At 52.0% G+C, this 17,566-nt stretch overlaps 1 protein-coding gene across 1 annotated transcript in view; it reads left to right on the top strand.

Moving 5' to 3' along the window:
* The window catches only part of LOC116958045 (uncharacterized), a 229,044-nt gene that overhangs the window by 186,115 nt on the left and 25,363 nt on the right, over positions 1-17,566 (top strand). Inside the window, exon 4 of the mRNA XM_076055229.1 lies at positions 13,272-13,382. Within this exon, the coding sequence (XP_075911344.1) occupies positions 13,272-13,382 (111 nt within the window). The remainder of the gene's footprint in view (positions 1-13,271; positions 13,383-17,566) is intronic.

A 17,566-nucleotide genomic window follows, 5' to 3' on the forward strand; every position in this document is an offset into this window, starting at 1 on the left:
TCTCTGAATCTCTGTGGGTCTCTATGGGTCTCTATGGGTCTATGGGTCTGGATCTCTATTGGTCTCTATGGGTCTCTGTGGGTCTCTATGGGTCTCTATGGGTCTATGGGTCTGGATCTCTATTGGTCTCTATGGGTCTCTGTGGGTCTCTATGGGTCTCTATGGGTCTATGGGTCTGGATCTCTATTGGTCTCTATGGGTCTCTGTGGGTCTCTATGGGTCTCTATAGGTCTGGATCTCTGTGGGTCTCTATGGTTCTACATGAGTCTCTGAATCTCTGCGGGTCTCTATGGGTCTCTATGGGTCTATGGGTCTGGATCTCTGTGGAATTTTACGGGTCTCTATGGGTCTGGATCTCTATTGGTCTCTATGGATCTCTATGGGTCTCTGTGGGTCTATATGGGTCTGGATCTCTATGGGTCTCTATGGATCTCTATGGGTCTCTATGGGTCTCTATGGGTCTGGATCTCTGTGGGTCTCTATGGGACTCTATGGGTCTCTATGGGTCTGGATCTCTATGGGTCTCTATGGATCTCTATGGATCTCTGTGGGACTCTATGGGTCTCTATGGGTCTGGATCTCTATGGGTCTCTATGGATCTCTATGGGTCTGGATCTCTATGGGTCTGGGTCTCTGTGGGTCTCTATGGGTCTGGATCTCTATGGGTCTCTATGGATCTCTATGGGTCTGGATCTCTATGGGTCTGGGTCTCTGTGGGTCTCTATGGGTCTGGGTCTCTATGGGTCTCTATGGATCTCTATGGGTCTGGGTCTCTGCGGGTCTCTGTGGGTCTCTATTGGTCTGGATCTGTGGGTCTCTATGGGTCTATATGGGTCTCTATGGGTCTGGATCTATGTGGGTTTCTATCGGTCTCTATGGGTCTCTATGGGTCTCTATGGGTCTGGATCTACGTGGGTTTCTATGGGTCTGGATATCTGTGGGTTTCTATGGGTCTCTATGGGTTTCTATGGGTCTGGATCTCTGTGGGTTTCTATGGGTCTGGATATCTGTGGGTTTCTATGGGTCTCTATGGGTCTCTATGAGTCTGGATCTATGTGGGTTTCTATGGGTCTGGATATCTGTGGGTTTCTATGGGTCTCTATGGGACTGGAACTCTGTGGGTCTCTGTGGGTCTCTATGGGTTTGGATCTCTGTGGGTCTCTGTGGGACTCTATGGGTCTCTGTGGGTCTCTATGGGTCTGGAACTCTGTGGGTCTCTGTGGGTCTCTATGGTTCTACATGAGTCTCTGAATCTCTGCGGGTCTCTATGGGTCTCTATGGGTCTATGGGTCTGGATCTCTGTGGAATTTTACGGGTCTCTATGGGTCTGGATCTCTATTGGTCTCTATGGATCTCTATGGGTCTCTGTGGGTCTCTATGGGTCTGGATCTCTATGGGTCTCTATGGATCTCTATGGGTCTCTATGGGTCTCTATGGGTCTGGATCTCTGTGGGTCTCTATGGGACTCTATGGGTCTCTATGGGTCTGGATCTCTATGGGTCTCTATGGATCTCTATGGATCTCTGTGGGACTCTATGGGTCTCTATGGGTCTGGATCTCTATGGGTCTCTATGGATCTCTATGGGTCTGGATCTCTATGGGTCTGGGTCTCTGTGGGTCTCTATGGGTCTGGGTCTCTATGGGTCTCTATGGATCTCTGTGGGTCTGGGTCTCTGTGGGTCTCTATGGGTCTGGATCTCTATGGGTCTCTATGGATCTCTGTGGGTCTGGGTCTCTGTGGGTCTCTATGGGTCTGGGTCTCTATGGGTCTCTATGGGTCTGGGTCTCTGCGGGTCTCTGTGGGTCTCTATTGGTCTGGATCTGTGGGTCTCTATGGGTCTATATGGGTCTCTATGGGTCTGGATCTATGTGGGTTTCTATCGGTCTCTATGGGTCTCTATGGGTCTCTATGGGTCTGGATCTACGTGGGTTTCTATGGGTCTGGATATCTGTGGGTTTCTATGGGTCTCTATGGGTTTCTATGGGTCTGGATCTCTGTGGGTTTCTATGGGTCTGGATATCTGTGGGTTTCTATGGGTCTCTATGGGTCTCTATGAGTCTGGATCTATGTGGGTTTCTATGGGTCTGGATATCTGTGGGTTTCTATGGGTCTCTATGGGACTGGAACTCTGTGGGTCTCTGTGGGTCTCTATGGGTTTGGATCTCTGTGGGTCTCTGTGGGACTCTATGGGTCTCTGTGGGTCTCTATGGGTCTGGAACTCTGTGGGTCTCTGTGGGTCTCTATGGGTTTGGATCTCTGTGGGTCTCTGTGGGTCTCTATGGGTTTGGATCTCTGTGGGTCTCTGTGGGTCTCTATGGTTCTACATGAGTCTCTGAATCTCTGCGGGTCTCTATGGGTCTCTATGGGTCTATGGGTCTGGATCTCTGTGGAATTTTACGGGTCTCTATGGGTCTGGATCTCTATTGGTCTCTATGGATCTCTATGGGTCTCTGTGGGTCTCTATGGGTCTGGATCTCTATGGGTCTCTATGGATCTCTATGGGTCTCTATGGGTCTCTATGGGTCTGGATCTCTGTGGGTCTCTATGGGACTCTATGGGTCTCTATGGGTCTGGATCTCTATGGGTCTCTATGGATCTCTATGGATCTCTGTGGGACTCTATGGGTCTCTATGGGTCTGGATCTCTATGGGTCTCTATGGATCTCTATGGGTCTGGATCTCTATGGGTCTGGGTCTCTGTGGGTCTCTATGGGTCTGGATCTCTATGGGTCTCTATGGATCTCTATGGGTCTGGATCTCTATGGGTCTGGGTCTCTGTGGGTCTCTATGGGTCTGTGTCTCTATGGGTCTCTATGGATCTCTATGGGTCTGGGTCTCTGCGGGTCTCTGTGGGTCTCTATTGGTCTGGATCTGTGGGTCTCTATGGGTCTATATGGGTCTCTATGGGTCTGGATCTATGTGGGTTTCTATCGGTCTCTATGGGTCTCTATGGGTCTCTATGGGTCTGGATCTACGTGGGTTTCTATGGGTCTGGATATCTGTGGGTTTCTATGGGTCTCTATGGGTTTCTATGGGTCTGGATCTCTGTGGGTTTCTATGGGTCTGGATATCTGTGGGTTTCTATGGGTCTCTATGGGTCTCTATGAGTCTGGATCTATGTGGGTTTCTATGGGTCTGGATATCTGTGGGTTTCTATGGGTCTCTATGGGACTGGAACTCTGTGGGTCTCTGTGGGTCTCTATGGGTTTGGATCTCTGTGGGTCTCTGTGGGACTCTATGGGTTTGGATCTCTGTGGGTCTCTGTGGGTCTCTATGGTTCTACATGAGTCTCTGAATCTCTGCGGGTCTCTATGGGTCTCTATGGGTCTATGGGTCTGGATCTCTGTGGAATTTTACGGGTCTCTATGGGTCTGGATCTCTATTGGTCTCTATGGATCTCTATGGGTCTCTGTGGGTCTCTATGGGTCTGGATCTCTATGGGTCTCTATGGATCTCTATGGGTCTCTATGGGTCTCTATGGGTCTGGATCTCTGTGGGTCTCTATGGGACTCTATGGGTCTCTATGGGTCTGGATCTCTATGGGTCTCTATGGATCTCTATGGATCTCTGTGGGACTCTATGGGTCTCTATGGGTCTGGATCTCTATGGGTCTCTATGGATCTCTATGGGTCTGGATCTCTATGGGTCTGGGTCTCTGTGGGTCTCTATGGGTCTGGATCTCTATGGGTCTCTATGGATCTCTATGGGTCTGGGTCTCTGTGGGTCTCTATGGGTCTGGGTCTCTATGGGTCTCTATGGATCTCTATGGGTCTGGGTCTCTGCGGGTCTCTGTGGGTCTCTATTGGTCTGGATCTGTGGGTCTCTATGGGTCTATATGGGTCTCTATGGGTCTGGATCTATGTGGGTTTCTATCGGTCTCTATGGGTCTCTATGGGTCTCTATGGGTCTGGATCTACGTGGGTTTCTATGGGTCTGGATATCTGTGGGTTTCTATGGGTCTCTATGGGTTTCTATGGGTCTGGATCTCTGTGGGTTTCTATGGGTCTGGATATCTGTGGGTTTCTATGGGTCTCTATGGGTCTCTATGAGTCTGGATCTATGTGGGTTTCTATGGGTCTGGATATCTGTGGGTTTCTATGGGTCTCTATGGGACTGGAACTCTGTGGGTCTCTGTGGGTCTCTATGGGTTTGGATCTCTGTGGGTCTCTGTGGGACTCTATGGGTTTGGATCTCTGTGGGTCTCTGTGGGTCTCTATGGTTCTACATGAGTCTCTGAATCTCTGCGGGTCTCTATGGGTCTCTATGGGTCTATGGGTCTGGATCTCTGTGGAATTTTACGGGTCTCTATGGGTCTGGATCTCTATTGGTCTCTATGGATCTCTATGGGTCTCTGTGGGTCTCTATGGGTCTGGATCTCTATGGGTCTCTATGGATCTCTATGGGTCTCTATGGGTCTCTATGGGTCTGGATCTCTATGGGTCTCTATGGATCTCTATGGATCTCTGTGGGTCTCTATGGGTCTCTATGGGTCTGGATCTCTGTGGGTCTCTATGGGACTCTATGGGTCTCTATGGGTCTGGATCTCTATGGGTCTCTATGGATCTCTATGGGTCTGGATCTCTATGGGTCTGGGTCTCTGTGGGTCTCTATGGGTCTGGATCTCTATGGGTCTCTATGGATCTCTATGGGTCTGGATCTCTATGGGTCTGGGTCTCTGTGGGTCTCTATGGGTCTGGGTCTCTATGGGTCTCTATGGATCTCTATGGGTCTGGGTCTCTGCGGGTCTCTGTGGGTCTCTATTGGTCTGGATCTGTGGGTCTCTATGGGTCTATATGGGTCTCTATGGGTCTGGATCTATGTGGGTTTCTATCGGTCTCTATGGGTCTCTATGGGTCTCTATGGGTCTGGATCTACGTGGGTTTCTATGGGTCTGGATATCTGTGGGTTTCTATGGGTCTCTATGGGTTTCTATGGGTCTGGATCTCTGTGGGTTTCTATGGGTCTGGATATCTGTGGGTTTCTATGGGTCTCTATGGGACTGGAACTCTGTGGGTCTCTGTGGGACTCTATGGGTCTCTGTGGGTCTCTATGGGTTTGGATCTCTGTGGGTCTCTGTGGGACTCTATGGGTTTGGATCTCTGTGGGTCTCTGTGGGTCTCTATGGGTTTGGATCTCTGTGGGTCTCTATGGGTCTCTGTGGGTCTCTATGAGTCTGGAACTCTGTGGGTCTCTGTGGGTCTCTATGGGTCTGGAACTCTATGGGTCTCTGTGGATCTCTATGGGTCTGGATCTCTGTGGGTCTCTGTGGGTCTCTGTGGGTCTCTATGAGTATCGGTCTCGTGATGATGATGGTGGTAGGCCGCCAATTGCGATGAGGCTGCTATGGTCATTGTTGTGATGATGATGAGGCTATCACCATTGTTGTGATGATGATGATGATGCTGCTATCACCATTCTTGTGATGATGATGATGCTGCTATCACCATTGTTGTGATGATGATGATGATGCTGCTATCACCATTCTTGTGATGATGATGATGCTGCTATCGTCATTATTGTGATGATCATGATGCTGCTATCGTCATTGTTGTGATGATGATGAGGCTATCACCATTGTTGTGATGATGATGATGATGCTGCTATCGTCATTGTGATGATGATGATGCTGCTATCACCATTGTTGTGATGATGATGATGATGACGCTGCTATCACCATTCTTGTGATGATGATGATGCTGCTATCACCATTGTTGTGATGATGATGATGACGCTGCTATCACCATTCTTGTGATGATGATGATGCTGCTATCGTCATTATTGTGATGATCATGATGCTGCTATCGTCATTATTGTGATGATGATGCTGCTATCACCATTGTTGTGATGATGGTGATGCTATCACCATTGTTGTGATGATGATGCTATCACCATTGTTGTGATGATGATGATGCTATCACCATTGTTGTGATGATGATGATGACGCTGCTATCCCCATTGTTGTGTTGATGATGATGCTGCTATCACCATTGTTGTGATGATGATGATGCTATCACCATTGTTGTGATGATGATGATGCTGCTGCTATCACCATTGTTGTGATGATGATGCTATCACCATTGTTGTGATGATGATGAGGCTGCTATCGTCACTGTTGTGATGACCGCCGGGCTGTCGCTGGCTATGACGAGAGGACTCCACAGCACTTGCCCCAGCATGCCTGCGTGAGGCTACCTGGGGCCCGATGGGTACCTTTGCCTGTACCTGTGCATCCAGTGCTCGTGGCGTGTTAAGCGAACGGGATTATCCCCCCGTCCACCCCCCTCCCTCTATCTCCTCCCGACTCTCCGCTTCGCTCTCTCTGTCCCGGCAGCCCGCAGGGGATAATTGGGACAGACCTGCTAAGTTGTCCATCTGTCCCTTGTCTGTGTGTCTCTGTGTGAGAGGCTGTGGGTCTCTGTGTGGTGAGTCTATGGGTCTCTGTGTGGTGAGTCTATGGGTCTCTGTGTGGTGAGTCTATGGGTCTCTGTGTGGTGAGTCTATGGGTCTCTGTGTGATGAATCTGTGGGTCTCTGTGTGATGAGTCTGTGGGTCTTTGTGTGGTGAGTCTGTGGGTCTCTGTGTGGAGAGTCTATGGGTCTCTGTGTGATGAGTCTGTGGGTCTCTGTGTGGTGAGTCTATGGGTCTCTGTGTGAGAGGCTGTGGGTCTCTGTGTGATGAGTCTGTGGGTCTCTGTGTGATGAGTCTGTGGGTCTCTGTGTGGTGAGTCTGTGGGTCTCTGTGTGGTGAGTCTGTGGGTCTCTGTGTGGTGAGTCTGTGGGTCTCTGTGGTAAGTCTGTGTGTCTCTGTGAGAGGCTATGGGTCTCTGTGTGATGAGTCTGTGGGTCTCTGTGTGATGAGTCTGTGGGTCTCTGTGTGATGAGTCTGTGGGTCTCTGTGTGGTGAGTCTGTGGGTCTCTGTGTGGTGAGTCTGTGTGTCTCTGTGTGGTGAGTCTGTGGGTCTCTGTCTGATGAGTCTGTGGGTCTCTGTGTGATGAGTCTGTGGGTCTCTGTGTGGTGAGTCTGTGGGTCTCTGTGTGATGAGTCTGTGGGTCTCTGTGTGATGAGTCTATGTGTCTCTGTGAGAGTCTGTGTGTCTCTGTGAGAGGCTGTGGGTCTCTGTGTGATGAGTCTGTGGGTCTCTGTGTGGTGAGTCTGTGTGTCTCTGTGTGGTGAGTCTGTGGGTCTCTGTCTGATGAGTCTGTGGGTCTCTGTGTGATGAGTCTATGGGTCTCTGTGAGAGTCTGTGGGTCTCTGTGTGATGAGTCTGTGGGTCTCTGTGTGATGAGTCTATGGGTCTCTGTGAGAGTCTGTGGGTCTCTGTGTGGTGAGTCTGTGGGTCTCTGTGTGATGCGTCTGTGGGTCTCTGTGTGGTGAGTCTGTGGGTCTCTGTGTGGTGAGTCTGTGTGTCTCTGTGTGATGAGTCTGTGGGTCTCTGTGTGAGTCTGTGGGTCTCTGTGTGGTGAGTCTATGGGTCTCTGTGTGGTGAGTCTGTGGGTCTCTGTGTGATGAGTCTATGGGTCTCGGTGTGGTGAGTCTGTGGGTCTCTGTGTGATGAGTCTATGGGTCTCTGTGAGAGTGAGTCTATGGGTCTCTGTGTGATGAGTCTGTGTGTCTCTGTGTGAGTGAGTCTGTGGGTCTCTGTGTGAGAGGCTGTGGGTCTCTGTGTGATGAGTCTGTGGGTCTCTGTGTGGTGAGTCTATGGGTCTCTGTGTGGTGAGTCTGTGTGTCTCTGTGTGAGAGGCTGTGGGTCTCTGTGTGATGAGTCTGTGGGTCTCTGTGTGGTGAGTCTGTGGGTCTCTGTGTGATGAGTCTGTGGGTCTCTGTGTGATGAGTCTGTGGGTCTCTATCCCTTGTCTGTGTGTCTCTGTGTGGTGAGTCTGTGGGTCTCTGTGTGATGAGTCTGTGTGTCTCTGTGAGGTGAGTCTGTGGGTCTCTGTGTGGTGAATCTGTGGGTCTCTGTGTGAGAGTCTGTGGGTCTCTGTGTGATGAATCTGTGGGTCTCTGTGTGATGAGTCTATGGGTCTCTGTGTGATGAGTCTGTGGGTCTCTGTGTGATGAGTCTATGGGTCTCTGTGTGATGAGTCTGTGGGTCTCTGTGTGGTGAGTCTGTGGGTCTCTGTGTGATGAGTCTATGGGTCTCTGTGGTGACTCTGTGGGTCTCTGTGTGATGAGTCTATGGGTCTCTGTGTGGTGAGTCTGTGGGTCTCTGTGTGATGAGTCTGTGGGTCTCTGTGTGGTGAGTCTGTGGGTCTCTGTGATGAGTCTGTGAGTCTCTGTGTGATGAGTCTGTGGGTCTCTGTGTGATGAGTCTGTGGGTCTCTGTGAGAGTCTGTGGGTCTCTGTGTGATGAGTCTATGGGTCTCTGTGTGGTGAGTCTGTGTGTCTCTGTGTGAGAGGCTGTGGGTCTCTGTGTGATGAGTCTGTGGGTCTCTGTGTGGTGAGTCTATGGGTCTCTGTGTGGTGAGTCTGTGTGTCTCTGTGTGAGTGGCTGTGGGTCTCTGTGTGATGAGTCTGTGGGTCTCTGTGTGGTGAGTCTGTGTGTCTCTGTGTGAGAGGCTGTGGGTCTCTGTGTGATGAGTCTGTGGGTCTCTGTGTGGTGAGTCTGTGGGTCTCTGTGTGATGAGTCTGTGGGTCTCTGTGTGATGAGTCTGTGGGTCTCTATCCCTTGTCTGTGTGTCTCTGTGTGGTGAGTCTGTGGGTCTCTGTGTGATGAGTCTGTGTGTCTCTGTGAGGTGAGTCTGTGGGTCTCTGTGTGGTGAGTCTGTGGGTCTCTGTGTGAGAGTCTGTGGGTCTCTGTGTGATGAATCTGTGGGTCTCTGTGTGATGAGTCTATGGGTCTCTGTGTGATGAGTCTGTGGGTCTCTGTGTGGTGAGTCTGTGGGTCTCTGTGTGATGAGTCTATGGGTCTCTGTGTGGTGACTCTGTGGGTCTCTGTGTGATGAGTCTATGGGTCTCTGTGCGGTGAGTCTGTGGGTCTCTGTGATGAGTCTGTGGGTCTCTGTGTGGTAAGTCTGTGGGTCTCTGTGTGGTGAGTCTGTGGGTCTCTGTGTGGTGAGTCTGTGGGCCTCTGTGTGATGAGTCTGTGGGTCTCTGTGTGGTGAGTCTGTGGGTCTCTGTGTGGTGAGTCTGTGGGTCTCTGTGTGGTGAGTCTGTGGGTCTCTGTGTGATGAGTCTATGGGTCTCTGTGTGATGAGTCTGTGGGTCTCTGTGTGGTGAGTCTGTGGGTCTCTGTGTGATGAGTCTATGGGTCTCTGTGGTGACTCTGTGGGTCTCTGTGTGATGAGTCTATGGGTCTCTGTGTGGTGAGTCTGTGGGTCTCTGTGTGATGAGTCTGTGGGTCTCTGTGTGGTGAGTCTGTGGGTCTCTGTGATGAGTCTGTGAGTCTCTGTGTGATGAGTCTGTGGGTCTCTGTGTGATGAGTCTGTGGGTCTCTGTGAGAGTCTGTGGGTCTCTGTGTGATGAGTCTATGGGTCTCTGTGTGGTGAGTCTGTGTGTCTCTGTGTGAGAGGCTGTGGGTCTCTGTGTGATGAGTCTGTGGGTCTCTGTGTGGTGAGTCTATGGGTCTCTGTGTGGTGAGTCTGTGTGTCTCTGTGTGAGTGGCTGTGGGTCTCTGTGTGATGAGTCTGTGGGTCTCTGTGTGGTGAGTCTGTGTGTCTCTGTGTGAGAGGCTGTGGGTCTCTGTGTGATGAGTCTGTGGGTCTCTGTGTGGTGAGTCTGTGGGTCTCTGTGTGATGAGTCTGTGGGTCTCTGTGTGATGAGTCTGTGGGTCTCTATCCCTTGTCTGTGTGTCTCTGTGTGGTGAGTCTGTGGGTCTCTGTGTGATGAGTCTGTGTGTCTCTGTGAGGTGAGTCTGTGGGTCTCTGTGTGGTGAGTCTGTGGGTCTCTGTGTGAGAGTCTGTGGGTCTCTGTGTGATGAATCTGTGGGTCTCTGTGTGATGAGTCTATGGGTCTCTGTGTGATGAGTCTGTGGGTCTCTGTGTGGTGAGTCTGTGGGTCTCTGTGTGATGAGTCTATGGGTCTCTGTGTGGTGACTCTGTGGGTCTCTGTGTGATGAGTCTATGGGTCTCTGTGCGGTGAGTCTGTGGGTCTCTGTGATGAGTCTGTGGGTCTCTGTGTGGTAAGTCTGTGGGTCTCTGTGTGGTGAGTCTGTGGGTCTCTGTGTGGTGAGTCTGTGGGCCTCTGTGTGATGAGTCTGTGGGTCTCTGTGTGGTGAGTCTGTGGGTCTCTGTGTGGTGAGTCTGTGGGTCTCTGTATGATGAGTCTGTGGGTCTCTGTGTGATGAGTCTATGTGTCTCTGTGAGAGTCTGTGGGTCTCTGTGTGATGAGTCTGTGGGTCTCTGTGTGATGAGTCTGTGGGTCTCTGCGTGGTGAGTCTGTGGGTCTCTGTGTGGTGAGTCTGTGGGTCTCTGTGTGGTGAGTCTGTGGGCCTCTGTGTGATGAGTCTGTGGGTCTCTGTGTGGTGAGTCTGTGGGTCTCTGTGTGGTGAGTCTGTGGGTCTCTGTGTGATGAGTCTGTGGGTCTCTGTGTGATGAGTCTATGTGTCTCTGTGAGAGTCTGTGGGTCTCTGTGTGATGAGTCTGTGGGTCTCTGTGTGATGAGTCTGTGGGTCTCTGCGTGGTGAGTCTGTGGGTCTCTGTGTGGTGAGTCTGTGGGTCTCTGTGTGATGAGTCTGTGGGTCTCTGTGTGGTGAGTCTGTGGGTCTCTGTGTTGTTAGTCTGTGTGTCTCTGTGAGGTGAGTCTGTGGGTCTCTGTGTGGTGAGTCTGTGGGTCTCTGTGTGAGAGTCTGTGGGTCTCTGTGTGATGAGTCTGTGGGTCTCTGTGTGATGAGTCTATGGGTCTCTGTGTGGTGACTCTGTGGGTCTCTGTGTGATGAGTCTATGGGTCTCTGTGCGGTGAGTCTATGGGTCTCTGTGTGGTGAGTCTGTGGGTCTCTGTGTGATGAGTCTGTGGGTCTCTGTGTGGTGAGTCTGTGGGTTTCTGTGTGATGAGTCTGTGAGTCTCTGTGTGATGAGGCTATGGGTCTCTGTGTGATGAGTCTGTGGGTCTCTGTGTGATGAGTCTGTGGGTCTCTGTGATGAGTCTGTGGGTTTCTGTGTGGTGAGTCTGTGGGTCTCTGTGTGAGTGAGTCTGTGGGTCTCTGTGTGATGAGTCTGTGGGTCTCTGTGATGAGTCTGTGGGTCTCTGTGTGATGAGTCTGTGGGTCTCTGTGTGATGAGTCTATGGGTCTCTGTGTGATGAGTCTGTGGGTCTCTGTGTGGCGAGTCTGTGGGTCTCTGTGTGATGAGTCTGTGGGTCTCTGTGTGATGAGTCTGTGGGTCTCTGTGTGATGAGTCTGTGGGTCTCTGTGTGATGAATCTGTGGGTCTCTGTGTGATGAGTCTATGGGTCTCTGTGTGGTGAGTCTATGGGTCTCTGTGTGGTGAGTCTATGGGTCTCTGTGTGGTGAGTCTATGGGTCTCTGTGTGGTGAGTCTATGGGTCTCTGTGTGATGAATCTGTGGGTCTCTGTGTGGTGAGTCTGTGGGTCTCTGTGTTGTTAGTCTGTGTGTCTCTGTGAGGTGAGTCTGTGGGTCTCTGTGTGGTGAGTCTGTGGGTCTCTGTGTGAGAGTCTGTGGGTCTCTGTGTGATGAGTCTGTGGGTCTCTGTGTGATGAGTCTATGGGTCTCTGTGTGGTGACTCTGTGAGTCTCTGTGTGATGAGTCTATGGGTCTCTGTGCGGTGAGTCTGTGGGTCTCTGTGATGAGTCTGTGGGTCTCTGTGTGGTAAGTCTGTGGGACTCTGTGTGGTGAGTCTGTGGGTCTCTGTGCGGTGAGTCTGTGGGTCTCTGTGATGAGTCTGTGGGTCTCTGTGTGGTAAGTCTGTGGGCCTCTGTGTGGTGAGTCTGTGGGTCTCTGTGTGGTGAGTCTGTGGGTCTCTGTGTGATGAGTCTGTGGGTCTCTGTGTGGTGAGTCTGTGGGTCTCTGTGCGGTGAGTCTATGGGTCTCTGTGTGGTGAGTCTGTGGGTCTCTGTGTGATGAGTCTGTGGGTCTCTGTGTGGTGAGTCTGTGGGTTTCTGTGTGATGAGTCTGTGAGTCTCTGTGTGATGAGGCTATGGGTCTCTGTGTGATGAGTCTGTGGGTCTCTGTGTGATGAGTCTGTGGGTCTCTGTGATGAGTCTGTGGGTCTCTGTGTGGTGAGTCTGTGGGTCTCTGTGTGAGTGAGTCTGTGGGTCTCTGTGTGATGAGTCTGTGGGTCTCTGTGATGAGTCTGTGGGTCTCTGTGTGATGAGTCTGTGGGTCTCTGTGTGATGAGTCTATGGGTCTCTGGGTGATGAGTCTGTGGGTCTCTGTGTGATGAGTCTGTGGGTCTCTGTGTGATGAGTCTGTGGGTCTCTGTGTGATGAGTCTGTGGGTCTCTGTGTGGTGAGTTTGTGGGTCTCTGTGAGAGTCTGTGGGTCTCTGTGTGATGAGTCTGTGGGTCTCTGTGTGATGAGTCTGTGGGTCTCTGTGTGATGAGTCTGTGGGTCTCTGTGTGATGAGTCTGTCGGTCTCTGTGTGATGAGTCTGTGGGTCTCTGTGTGGAGAGTCTATGGGTCTCTGTGTGATGAGTCTGTGGGGCTCTGTGTGGTGAGTCTGTGGGTCTCTGTGTGATGAGTCTATGGGTCTCTGTGTGATGAGTCTGTCGGTCTCTGTGTGATGAGTCTGTGGGTCTCTGTGTGGAGAGTCTATGGGTCTCTGTGTGATGAGTCTGTGGGTCTCTGTGTGTGAGTCTGTGGGTCTCTGTGTGATGAGTCTGTGGGTCTCTGTGTGATGAATCTGTGGGTCTCTGTGCGGTGAGTCTGTGGGTCTCTGTGTGTGAGTTTGTGGGTCTCTGTGTGATGAGTCTATGGGTCTCTGTGTGATGAGTCTGTGGGTCTCTGTGTGATGAGTCTGTGGGTCTCTGTGTGATGAGTCTGTGGGTCTCTGTGTGATGAATCTGTGGGTCTCTGTGTGATGAGTCTATGGGTCTCTGTGTGGTGAGTCTATGGGTCTCTGTGTGGTGAGTCTATGGGTCTCTGTGTGGTGAGTCTATGGGTCTCTGTGTGGTGAGTCTATGGGTCTCTGTGTGATGAATCTGTGGGTCTCTGTGTGATGAGTCTGTGGGTCTTTGTGTGGTGAGTCTGTGGGTGTCTGTGTGGAGAGTCTATGGGTCTCTGTGATGAGTGACCCCTGGGTGAGTGACCCCTGGGTGACCCCTGGGTGAGTGACCCCTGAGTGACCCCTGCGTGACCCCGTGCCCCACGTGTGCCCCGCAGAGCCCCAGCTCAAGGGCATCATCACGCGTCTCTACTCACGCCAGGGCTTCTACTTACAGTCGCTACCCGACGGAGTGGTCAGTGGCACCACGGAAGAGGCCTGCAGCTACGGTCAGTGAGGCTCACTCAGCCACTCACTCAGTCACTTACTCAGTCACTCAGTCACTCACTCAGTCACTCAGTCACTCACTCAGTCAGTCACTCACTCAGTCACTCAGTCACTCACTCAGTCACTCACTCAGTCACTCAGTCACTCACTCACTCAGTCACTCACTCAGTCACTCTCTCAGTCACTCAGTCACTCACTCACTCAGTCACTCACTCAGTCAGTCAGTCACTCACTCAGTCACTCACTCAGTCACTCTCTCAGTCACTCAGTCAGTCACTCACTCAGTCACTCACTCAGTCAGTCAGTCACTCACTCAGTCACTCTCTCAGTCACTCAGTCACTCACTCACTCAGTCACTCACTCAGTCAGTCCGTCACTCACTCAGTCACTCACTCAGTCACTCTCTCAGTCACTCAGTCACTCACTTACTCAGTCACTCACTCAGTCACTCACTCAGTCACTCAGTCACTCAGTCACTCACTCAGTCCCTCAGTCAGTCACTCAGTCACTCAGTTACTCAGTCACTGACTCAGTCACCCACTCAGTCAGTCACTCAGTCACTCAGTCACTCAGTAAGTCAGTCACTCAGTCACTCAATCACTCACTCAGTCACTCAGTCACTCACTCAGTCACTCAGTCACCCAGTCACTCAGTCACTCACTCAGTCACTCACTCAGTCACTCAGTCACTCACTCAGTCACTCACTCTCTCACTCAGTCACTCACTCAGTCACTCAGTCACTCACTCACTCAGTCCGTCACTCAGTCACTCAGTTACTCAGTAACTGACTCAGTCACCCACTCAGTCAGTCACTCAGTCACTCAGTCAGTCAGTCACTCAGTCACTCACTCAGTCACTCAGTCACCCAGTCACTCAGTCAGTCACTCAGTCACTCACTCAGTCACTCAGTCACTCAGTCACTCACTCACTCAGTCACCCACTCAGTCACTCAGTCAGTCACTCAGTCACTCACTCAGTCACTCAGTCACTCACTCACTCAGTCACTCACTCAGTCACTCAGTCACTCAGTCACTCACTCAGTCACTCACTCAGTCACTCAGTCATTCACTCAGTCAGTCACTCAGTCACTCACTCACTCAGTCACTCAGTCAGTCACTCAGTCACTCACTCACTCAGTCACTCACTCAGTCACTCAGTCAGTCACTCAGTTACTCAGTCACTGACTCAGTCACCCACTCAGTCACTCACTCAGTCACTCAGTCAGTCAGTCACTCAGTCACTCACTCACTCAGTCACTCAGTCACTCAGTCACTCAGTCACTCACTCATTCACTCACTGTCACTCAGTCACCCACTCAGTCACTCACTCACTCAGTCACTTAGTCACTCACTCAGTCACTCACTCATTCACTCAGTCACCCACTCAGTCACCCACTCAGTCACTCACTCAGTCACTCAGTCAGTCAGTCACTCAGTCACTCACTCAGTCACTCAGTCAGTCATTCAGTCACTCACTCAGTCACTCACTCACTCACTCAGTCACTCAGTCACTCACTCACTCACTCAGTCACCCACTCAGTCACCCACTCAGTCACTCAGTCACCCACTCAGTCACTCAGTCACTCACTCAGTCACTCACTCAGTCACTCAGTCAGTCACTCAGTCACCCACTCAGTCACCCACTCACTCACTCACTCAGCCACTCAGTCACTCAGTCACTCAACCACTCACTCAGTCACTCACCCACTCACTGACCCACTCACTCACTCAGTCACTCAGTCATTCACTCGCTCACTCAGTCACTCAGTCACTCACCCACTCAATCACTCAGTTACTCACCTACTCACTCACTCAGTCACTCACTCACCCACTCAGTCACTCACTCAGTCACTCACCTACTCACTTAGTCACTCACCTACTCACTCACTCAGTCACTCAGTCACTCACTTACCCACTCACTCAGTCACTCACCTACTCACTCACTCACTCAGTCACTCACTCACTCACTCAGTCACTCACTCACTTACCCACTCACTCACTCAGTCACTCATTCACTCAGTCAGTCACTCACTCATTCAGTCACTCACTCAGACACTCACCAACTAACTCACTCACTCACCCACTCAATCGCTCACCCATTCACTCATCCACTCACTCACTCACTAAGTCACTAACTCACTCACTCAGTCACTCACTCACTCACTCAGTCACTCACTCGCCCACTCAGTCAATCACTAACTCAGTCACTCACTCACTCACTCACCCCCTCACTCACTCAGTCACTCACTCACCCACTCACTCAGTCACTCACCTACTCACTCACTCAGTCACGTAGTCACTCACTCACCCACCCACTCACTCACTCACCCACCCACTCACTCACCCACTCACTCACCCACTCACTCACTCACCCACTCACTCACCCACTAACTCACTCACTCATCCACTCACTCACCCACTCACTCCATCACCCACTCACTCACTCAGTCACTCGCTCACCCACCCACGCACTCACTCACCCACTCACTCACTCACTCCCCCACTCAATCACTCATCCACTCACTCACCCTCTCACTCAGTCACTCACTCACCCACTCACTCAATCACCAACTCAGTCACTCACTCACTCACTCACCCACTCACTCACCCACTCACTTACTCAGTCACTCACCTACTCACTCACTCAGTCACTCACTCACTCACCCACTCACTCACTCAGTCTTTCACTCACTCACTCACTCACCCACTCACTCACTCAGACACTCACTCACTCACTCAGACACTCACTCACTCACTCACCCACTCACTCAGTCACTCACTTACTCACTCAACTACTTACTCCCTCACTCAGTAACTCACCCACTCACTCACCTACTCACTCACTTACCCACTCACTCATTCACCCACTCACTCACCCACTCACTCAGTCACTCATTCATCCACTCACTCAATCACTCACCCACTCACTCATTCACTCACCCACTCACTCAGTCACTCACCCACTCACTCACCTACTCACTTACCCACTCACTCACGCACCCACTCAAACGCCCACCCACTTTCCCACTCAACCACTCACCCACACACCTACTCACCCACCCACCCACTCACACACATACCACACACACCACGCACACACCACACTCACCACACACCACACACACCACACACACACACACCACACACACAACACACACACAATCACCCCTCCCATCCCCCCCACATCACCCCCCCCCCATCACCCCTTCTCCCCCATCTCGCCCACCCATCACCCACCCCATCACCTCCCCATCACCCCCCCATCACCCCTCATCACCCCACCCACCCATCACCCCCTACCCCCCCATCACCCCCATCACCCCTCCCCACCCATCACCCCCATCACCCATCACCCCATCACCCCTCCCATCACCCCCATCACCCCACCCCATCACCCCCCATCACCCCCATCACCCCTCCCCACCCATCACCCCTCCCCACCCATCATCCCCATCACCCCACCCATCACCCCCCATCACCCCCATCACCCCTCCCCACCCATCACCCCCATCACCCCTCCCCACCCATCACCCCCATCACCCCACCCATCACCCCCATCACCCCCATCACCCCACCCATCACCCCCATCACCCCCATCACCCCTCCCCTCCCATCACCCCCATCACCCCTCCCCTCCATCTCCCTCGGTCCAGAGGAGCAGCGCCGTTCCCATGGCGACGGAGAGAATGTCACGGGGTCAGCCAAGCGGATCAAGCCCCGCCCCCTCCCCCAAGCCCACGCCCCCCACCACTCTCAAGTCCCGCCCCCCCATCGGCCCAAGACACCCCAAGTCCCGCCCACCACCCCGCCCACCGCATCAAGCCCCGCCCTCCACCCCGCCCACCCCATCAAGCCCCGCCCCCCATCCCCCTTGACGTCGCTATCAGGACACTCAGAAGAGGCATGGGAGCACTGAATCGTTCGCTAGTTCACTAATTCACTCCTTCATTCACTCATTCATTCACCCATTCACTCTTTCAATCATTCACCCATTCACCCTTTCACTCATTCATTCACCCATTCACTCACTCATTCATTCACTCACTCCTTCATTCATTCACTCATTCATTCACTCACTCATTAATTCACTCACTACTTCATGCATTCACTCACTCTTCCATTCATTCACTCGTTCACTCTTTCACTCACTCATTCACTCACTCATTCACTCACTCATTCACTCACTC

This window comes from Petromyzon marinus, chromosome 70 (genome assembly GCF_048934315.1).
Source record: "Petromyzon marinus isolate PM22_M1 ecotype Great Lakes invasive population chromosome 70, UKy_Petmar_22M1.pri1.0, whole genome shotgun sequence".
NCBI lineage: Eukaryota > Metazoa > Chordata > Hyperoartia > Petromyzontiformes > Petromyzontidae > Petromyzon > Petromyzon marinus.